This window comes from Mercenaria mercenaria, chromosome 11 (genome assembly GCF_021730395.1).
Source record: "Mercenaria mercenaria strain notata chromosome 11, MADL_Memer_1, whole genome shotgun sequence".
In the NCBI taxonomy this organism is placed as follows: Eukaryota; Metazoa; Mollusca; class Bivalvia; order Venerida; family Veneridae; genus Mercenaria; species Mercenaria mercenaria.
Window position 1 is genome coordinate 49,451,217 of NC_069371.1, and position 9,557 is coordinate 49,460,773.

A 9,557-nucleotide genomic window follows, 5' to 3' on the forward strand; every position below is an offset into this window, starting at 1 on the left:
TGAGTCAAGCACATCAATATATCGAAGATATTTTTTCATTTTGAGATAGATGTACACGCACGTTTATCTCGTCAGTCAGAGTTATTGCAAATAATCAAGATTTACAAGATATGCTTGACGCACCACAAGATAACAGACTTGCGTAAACTGCACTTAAATAGGCTACATTCAACTTTACACTACTTGACAGGTTATCAATCGATGTATATATGTACATACCATTCAGGTTTTTCAGTTTGCAAAAGAAAGTAACCTTAATCTAATGATATTTTATATTTTTAAATTATTTTAGCCTAAGCGATTAAAACTAGATTTATTATGGAAGTTTCTGGTAGGAAGGCTACGGAAGACGAAGAAGAAACTAATAGAGAATTCAATGAACTTTGTGAACCGTGCAAGGATGAACAAGTTGAGACAAGTGCGAATGGTATATGTCAGGAATGTAAGGAGTATATGTGCAACAGGTGTTTTCGGCATCATCTTAAAGCAAGGCTTTATAGGAAGCATGTCTTGGTCGTAAACCCTGCTTCGATGCCGTTGCAGGACACCGACGTTAGTGTTGAGAAATGTAAACAACACGTGAATGAAACAATTAAATACTACTGTCGTAAGCATGAAATTGTAGGTTGTGGCGACTGTATGATTCCAGAACATGGTAGTTGTAAACCAGAATATATAAAGGACGTATCAAAGAATTTCCAAGAAAATGAAGAATTCAAAACCTTAATAAAGAAGCTTGATAAAATGTCATCTACAAACAAAGAAAGTGAAAAAAACCATCAGAGATAATCAAAGAAAAACTAGATTGATGCATGAAAAGGCACTAAAAGAAATAGGAAAATTTAGAAAAGACATTAATGTGTATTTGAACAAGGCTGAAAACGATGCAATATCTGAACTAAATCATTCGAAGTCTGAAAATGAAAAACGGCTGCACAAGCTGATGGAAGACTGCGAGGGAATTTCAGCCAAAATCAAGGATTTGAAACAGAAGTTGGACAGTCGAGTCTGTCAAGGCAGCGAATTATTCATTTGTGCAGTAAAATGCAAATCAGGTGCTCGCGACATTGAACATGCAGTTGCTCAGCTTCAGTCCGATCAGAAACTAAAAACGTTCACGTTTGTTCCAGATGAACAGCTGCTTAAAACAGTTGCTTCGGAAAGAAAACTTGGTTGTTTAGATGTTCCTGCTATTGATAACACAACGCTAACGTCAAACACAAGGAGTGGAAAGCCAGCCAATCAGAAAAACAAAAGCAAACAGGCCGTCGAGAAGAAATATGGTATTATATTGTAATACTTTTGTTAAACTGAGTCAAAACGTTGAATCATGATTCTTCATTCTATAACGTTTTCTTGTCCCTTAAAACATGATAAGTTCTACAAGTGATTCTGTAGACATTTAGTGTTAACAGTATAATAATTTTAAATTTTGACTTGCTCTTATTGACTTGCAGCTTATTACCTCCCTATAATAGATATAAACTGTATCTTTTTGATGCATTAGATTTATAAATATATGTAAGGCAACGAAATAAAATGTAATTAGATTATGCTAATGAATAATACTTTTTGATCCCATATAAACTGATAAATAGATTTTTGCATTCATTTTTAGTTTCAGATCAGAGGTCAGATGCTCAATTAGTCGGAGCACATTCAAGTTCAAGCCGTACCGATTCGTATCCGGTAAAGTATTAATTATACATTGCATACACTTTTACTCTTTTACTCTTGTTAGTGGGAAAATTTTGTGCGTTTGCGACAACCAAAAAACAATGAGACCGGGCGTGTGAAACACATTATGAAAGCTTGAGATATATTACTACCTTTTAATCTTCTTTATAACTGTCTTAATTTTACCAGATCATGTGGTACTAAGGAAAACCCCGTAATGAGAAAGTTGTTTTGTTTTTTATCCAGCCAGACACATGACCATGCAAATTACACGAGTTGAATAGAAGTGCTGACAGACAATACCTACAGAGTCATTCCTTCCGTCATCTATTCTGTCTGATCTCAGTGCTGGCTTCAAAAGAACAAATGGATAATCACGTGATTAAGGTGGACACAATGAGACCATAAACAAAAGTCACGTGATCACCCGCCCTGAATTCTAGGCTTTCGAAAATGAATGCTTGCAGTTTTTTTAAGGAACAATGGTGCATTTGGTGCACCCCTGAATCAGATAGTGTATACACAGTATCATATATGTATACCAGGGTGTAAGAGATTGTTTCAAAGTTGGGGGACCACGGTGGGGATTCTAGGTATTCTAAACACTGAGTTTTAAAAGAAATAATTTCTGTCATAAACTGTACTTCCTCAAGGTTTTTTTCCATAAACATTGTGGCCTCAAATAATGTTTAAGAAAAGCATAGTGATTTACTGTTCAGTCTAAACAGATGATACAGTAATTACGAACGGCTAGTGTTAAAAGAATAAATTCAATTGAAATATTTTACTAGAAAAAACTAATAAAACGCATATTCTCTTGCAAATCAATTTCTAAGAATGTTGGTCTAATGACACAATCAAGCCGATAATACTAGTAGTCTAAGATAAATTTTTACATTTATAATGAATATGTTTTAACAGCTTGGACTATTTTAACATGTGGAAATGTATGAACAACACCTATAACCCCTTTAAATAAAAATATTTAAGAAAGAAACAGTGTTTTACTGACTTGACAAGACGGAGTTTTAAATTATTGTTTTGCCAGTGATATAAAAAAAGATTCTTTTTATGTTGTTTTTTTTTCTCTGAGAAGGAAAGTAATTCATTTCACTAATATTACAGCCTGCAAGTGAAGTGCTGGCACCATACAATAGAACTCGCAGCAAAGACCCCGATGCTGATATCAGGGACAAAGTCAAAAAGGTAATATCTATAAAGAAAAATAAGTCAGTACCGGTTTGTATTGTCTGTTTTATTATTGTTTTATTTAACTACGTTATACGAGTTTAAAGTCAATTTTCGACAGTAGTTCCTTAAACAATGCATAACAGTTAGTCAGTTACTAGTTCGCATTATCAGAGTTACTGGATTCTTTTCGAGAATCAACGTATTCTCCACAAGTAACTTGCAACTTCCTAAATGAAATTAGAGGTACAAGAAGAATTGCCTCAGATAAATGTCCAGTCAGCACAAAATACATACATCTAGCCCACATGGGATTCGAACCTGCGACCTCATAAATGGATGGATGTGTGCTCTCTATGTACTTAGTTAACCGAGCTGGCCCCCATGTGAAAGTACTTATAAAAGAAATCCTACTTAAAAAACGTGTATTGATACATATGTTTGAAACGCTGCATAATTATGTATTTATATGACAAGCCTAAAGTTTGTTCGCAAGGGTATCCATGAACATAAAGTTGTAACAACTTTACAAATTCGTATCTTGTTTTGCAGCGAAGTGAGTTGAGACGTTATTTCCAAGACAAGGCTGAAATAGTAGATGAGACGGAAGTTATCCATATCCTTGAGGATTTCTTGGACACGTCAGATCAGGTAGTTTTAGCAGTCTCTTCTAATGCACGGGAAAACAAACTTACATTAACTTAATATAATTGTACGTGCATGTGTTACATACATTGTTTTACACATTTTAAAATAATGATCCGTTTTTTATTTTTTCGACATTTACGGTCAGTTGAAGGAGTTAATATAAAAATGATTTTTGTCTTATTATCTTAAACACATTTATAAACAAGATACGTCACTATAAAATCTATGTCAAGTCTTATAACTGGTAGAGTTGTTGGACCTTAATAAGGCACAGTTGCAAAATAAAATAAACGTGTCCGTTAAAAAATATGTCATTTTGTAATTGATCTTAACACACTTAGTAATACACTGATTATGTTGTAGATCAGTTACAAACACTTGCATTGAATATGTTGTAGATCAGGTTGAAACACTTACATCGATTATGTTGTAGATCAGGTTGAAACACTTACATCGATTATGTTGTAGATCAGGTTAAAACACTTACATCAATTATGTCATAGTGTAGATCAGGTTAAAACACTTACATCGATTATGTTGTAGATCAGGTTAAAACTCTTACATCGATTATGTTGTAGATCAGGATAAAACACTTACATCGGTTATACACTTACATTGGTTATGTTGTAGATCAGGTTAAACACTTACATCGATTATGTTGTAGATCAGGATGAAACACTTACATTGATTTTGTTGAAGATCAGGTTTAAACACTTACATCGATTATGTAGTAGATCAGGATAAAACACTTACATCGATTATCTGGTAGATCAGGATAAAACACTTACATCGAATATCTTGTAGATCAGGTTAAACACTTACATCGATTATGTTGTAGATCAGGTTAAAACACTTCTATCGATTATGTTGAAGATCAGGTTAAAACACTTATATCGATTATGTTGCAGATCAGGTTAAAACACCTACATCGATTATGTTGTAGATCATGTTTAAACACTTACATCGATTATGTTGTAGATCAGGATAAAACACTTACATCGACTATGTTGTAGATCAGATTAAACACCTACATCGATTATGTTGTAGATAAGGTTAAAACACTTATATCGATTATGTTGTAGATCAGGTTAAAACACTAACATCGATTATGTTGTAGATCAGGTTTAAACACTTACATCGATTACTTACATCGATTGTGATGTAGATCAGGATATAACACTTACATCGATTATGTTGTAGATGAGATCGATTATGTTGTAGATCAGATCAGGTTAAAACACTAATATCGATTATGTTGTAGATCAGGTTAAAACACTTACATCGATTATGTTGTAGATCAGGTTTAAACACATCGATTATGATGCAGATCAGGTTAAAACACTTACACCGATTATGATGCAGATCAGGTTAAAACACTTACATCGATTATGATGCAGATCAGGTTAAAACACTTACATCGATTATGTTGCAGATCAGGATAAAACACTTACATCGATTATGTTGTAGATCAGGTTTAAACACCTACATCGATTATGATGTAGATCAGGTTAAAACACTTACATCGATTATGATGTCGATCAGGTTAAAACACTTACATCAATTATGATTTAGATCAGGTTAAAACACTTACATCGATTATGTTGTAGATCTGGTTAAAACACTTACATCGATTAAGTTGTAGATCACGTTTAAACACTTACATCGATTATGATGTAGATCAGGTTAAACACTTACATCGATTATGATGTAGATCAGGTTAAACACTTACATCGATTATGATGTAGATCAGGTTTAAACACTTACATCGATTATGATGTCGATCAAGTTCAGTAACCATATAGCTAAACCAATTTTCCCCGAAATTAGTAATTACCCCCGAGTAAGCAAAAACGGCCAGCCAGAATGTCCGCCCCATAAGATTGATTAAGGTAATTCTGCACGTGTTGATCGAATTTTTTTCTACAACGTAGAATTTGATTAAACTCTGATTTTTCAAAACTTCAGAATATACCTAAAAATTCAGCAAATAAAAAAGATAGGGCCGTTTGCTTGATTTTTTGCTCGACTGATTTGACAAATTTGGACCTCACGCAATATTTCATAATGGGAGTCTATGGGAAAAACATAACTTCCATAACATTTACGCGAATAGAAATTTTTCTACAATGTAGATTCTGATGAAACTTCTCACAGTTGTAAATAAACACATGGTCTATAATATGGTAAAATAAAATGTATAGGCCCGTGTGCTTATTTTTGAGAGATCTGACCATGATTAAAGTGAACCGGACATTTCACGCTAAATTTAAGAGACTATTTTGAATTTTTAAACATGTTGTATGTTTTAATATCACATTTTGACTCTAAAAATATAGCAAATGTGCCATTGTAATTTTAAAATTTACTCACAGGTTTCGATTAAATCATAAAATTATTTTCATTTCCGTACGCCGAATCCAAGCTTTATTCTACGTTTTCCAGATAAATGACGTTACGCCATCACTTCCGGTTTATCAAACGTGCAGAACTACCTTAAGGTATTAGGTCACTAAAGAGAACCTCCTTTTTGAAGAGTATTCAATTCCTACAATAAACCTACTTTTAATGCAATTCTTAGGGGTAAAAGTTGTATATAGGTTCAAGCCCTACTGGGACCAATTTTTTTTCCTTATTTTCCTTTTTTATGCCCCCGAAGGGAGGCATATTAGTTTTCAACTGTCCGTCCGTTAGTTAGTTAGTTCGTTCGTTCGTTAGTCACAACGTTAACTTTTTGCATGAAGGCACTTTACTCGCGAACCACTGCACCCAGGACCTTCAAACTTCACATGCTGATAGTACTTATTAAGTACACCATTCCTACTGACCTTGGGGTCACCAGATCAAAGGTCAAGGTCACAGGGGCCAATGTTAACTTTTTGCATGAAGGCACTTTACTCGCGAACCACTGCACCCAGGACCTTCAAACTTCATATGCTGATAGTACTTATTTAGTACACTACCCCTACAGACTTTAAGGTCACCAGGTCAAAGGTCAAGGTCACAGGGGCCAACGTTAACTTTTTGCATGAAGGCACTTTACTCGTGAACCACTGCACCCAGGACCTTCAAACTTCATGTGCTGATAGTACTTATTGAGTACACCACCCCTCCTGACTTTAGGATCACCAGGTCAAAGGTCAAGGTCACAGGGGCCGATGTTAACTTTTTGCATGAAGGCACTTTACTCGCGAACCACTGCACCCAGGACCTTCAAACTTCACATGCTGATAGTACTTATTGAGTACACAACCCCTCCTGACTTTGGGGTCACCAGGTCAAAGGTCAAGGTCACAGGGGCCAACGTTAACTTTTTGCATGAAGGCACTTTACTCGCGAACCACTACACCCAGGACCTTCAAACTTCACATGCTGATAGTACTTATTGAGTACACCATTCCTACTGACTTTGGGGTCACCAGGTCAAAGGTCAAGGTCACAGGGGGCATTTGTCACCATTTGTGACAGCTCTAGTTTCTAATAAGTTTTTACTTCTTTCAAGACTTATTATTGGTTTACTTGTACAAAAATGGAAAAAGATGAATCTTATAAGCGATTTCTTGGTGTTCAAAGTGAATTTACTACTTAAACAGAAGGGGTAGAGTTACACATCTTTAAAAATATTGAGTTACACGCGGTGAAAGTTCTCTATTTTGCTTTCACTCTTAGATTATATATTGTGGAAGAAATTTAGGTAGGTTTTACGTCTGCCCTAAGGTTATTTTTAAATGGAGTAAGCAAAATTCAAAACAGAAACACAGCATTCGACCTTATTTTTTCAATGTTGAAGTATGAATTCTGTCTAATTAAGTCCGTTTACTTGAGGCACCATAGAAAAAATGATATTGACATTTTTATTTTGACTGTGTTTTATAATTGTTTACCAATAGTTTGATGTTTCTTTTATTAAAATTAATGGTAAAATGAGTTCTCTGCAAACGTTTTGGATAGTGGCTATCACTTTGAAATTTGTCTCTACTCGAGCTTGAGGAGATACCATAAGTTAAACAAAATTTATAAAAAACGGCACGGTAAAAGTTGTTTAAAAATTGCAAAATAGTGCAAAACACGGTTACCTTTCGGAATATACCAAGCAGAGGCCATTTTGTAAACACTGCTATTAGTGATCTAATACCTTAATCTGGGTGGATCTTAAACAAACTTGTAGAAACTTCGCTTTCAAAGCTACGTTTTCTTCGATAATTAGCATGTTCATTCTAGAATCTCAGCAGTTATTACCTTTCACATATTAGTATTGTTCGCGACTGTACATTGATTAAGGTCTGATAGACTATAATGTACTTATTTGTTTTTTTACCAGGGTGAATGCCGCGAAGCTGGAAAAAGGAAAAATAGAACACAGTGGTGGTAGTTTGACTATATTGGCGACTTTGAGACCACTAAATTGAATCAATCGCCGAAATTAAGTATATGAATTATGACAATAGATGTTAACAGTGACCGTTGTTTTCGGTTTCCACAAATGTGCGTACGTTTTAAAAAGAAGAAACTGAGTAATAAAACGGATTTGTTTGACATCATGTCTGTAACATAGTGCGGACAACTTTGTGAAAGAATATTTGGAGAACATGAGCTTATGCATTTATAGAATATATCATATTTTTATACTATCAAAAGCGGGTTTTTACAAGTATCCGCCAAATTAAATACCCATACAGCAGACCTAGCTATTTGAAGAATTAGGGCCAACGCTGACCAAACAGAGCTGGAGATAGATCTGAACGAAAAGATGAAAATAGATATGAGCTGATTTTTTTTCTCGTAACAGAGATCGAATAGGAGTATTTGAATAACGGTACTGACGGGAGCGGGAGTGAAGCTCATGTGATACAAAATGCCGGTCTCTCAGTGAACAGTGTCAAGGACAGACAAAGTCAGCCCCAGTCTGCTGTTAATTTCCTTCAGTGTTTTCTATGCTTTCAAAGTGGTAGATTTTTGTATCTACCATAACTGTTTTTATGTGTTGTCATATTTTTGGTCCTTTGCGATCATAGAATTTAAGCAATTGTTATTGTTAGATCTTTAAGCCGTCTTTGTTTGTGTTTGGGTTCTTTTCATCGCCAAGATATCTCAGTAAAGCAGCAACTTAGTAAAGTTTATTTCCTCCGTAAAATTTTCTAATAAAGTAACTCTTTCCTAGTAACAATAAAGGTTACGTCATGTTCAAAAGTGCCTAAATAAAGTAATGATTTAATCAAAGCCCTGAAAGGACTGATAGCCAGTGCTTATTGTGTGATATTTCAACCGATCAACATTTCATTGTGCATAGACAGGTCTTGATTTGAACAATGTTGTTAGAGGTCTACCAGACAATGCTACATGTCAAATATCTAAGCTCTGTGCATTGTGGTTTAAGGCAAAAAGATTTTTAAAGGTTTTCCCTATACAGCTCTTTGTAAAACTAAGTTTGTTCCAGGGTGGGGGCCAATTTCACCCCTAAACCCTAAACCCTAAATCTAACTTTAAACCCTAACTCTAACACTTGAGCGGAGTGATTCCAAAAAATTCGAATGTCAATATTAAGTTCAACATTATTCTAGAATCCGTTGCTGCTTGTTTTGTTGTTTAAAACAGTAGTCCTAGTTGCTCACACATTCACACAACACCAAGATTATAAAAAATATGGGATTATTTTTTTCACACGTCCAGAATATTTGTGTGATGCGGTCACATAGAAATAGAAGGAAAACTCAGACGACGCGAGGTTGAAACTTTGTAATTGATTTAGAGCTATAACCAGTTGCTAAATTACGGGCTAAAAATCATTTTAACAAGCAAAAATGTCATCTTATAACTTCTATGTAGAATAATCAATTAAATGAAATTTAAAAAATATAATTTACAACGCAAAAGGAAATACTCGATACTGTTGAAAAATTTCTCTAGATATCAAAATGTTTGTGATTTTATTTTATGAAACTACATTTGAGCCACGCCACAGAAAACCAACATAGTGGGTTTGCGACCAGCATGGATCCAGACCAGCCTGCGCATCCGCGCAGTCTGGTGAGGATCCATGCTGTTCG

General features: G+C 34.8%; 1 protein-coding gene across 1 annotated transcript; it reads left to right on the plus strand.

Moving 5' to 3' along the window:
* Positions 1–248: 248 nt before the first annotated feature.
* LOC123531837 (uncharacterized) lies at positions 249–7,919 on the plus strand. The gene is made up of 6 exons (XM_053518085.1): positions 249–1,283; positions 1,619–1,689; positions 2,803–2,883; positions 3,418–3,516; positions 4,144–4,217; positions 7,832–7,919. The coding sequence occupies exons 1-6, from the start codon at positions 809–811 to the stop codon at positions 7,917–7,919; spliced, it is 888 nt and encodes a 295-aa protein (XP_053374060.1). The 5' UTR covers positions 249–808.
* Positions 7,920–9,557: the final 1,638 nt, after the last annotated feature.

Bases quoted from the DNA above. Each gene is read 5' to 3' on its own strand.
- LOC123531837 (XM_053518085.1), top strand. From the start codon at position 809: ATGCATGAAAAGGCACTAAAAGAAATAGGAAAATTTAGAAAAGACATT. The intron at 1,284-1,618 runs GTATTATATTGT...ATTCATTTTTAG, and splicing joins GGCCGTCGAGAAGAAATATG to TTTCAGATCAGAGGTCAGAT. The intron at 4,218-7,831 runs GTTTAAACACTT...TTTTTTTACCAG, and splicing joins TTGATTTTGTTGAAGATCAG to GGTGAATGCCGCGAAGCTGG.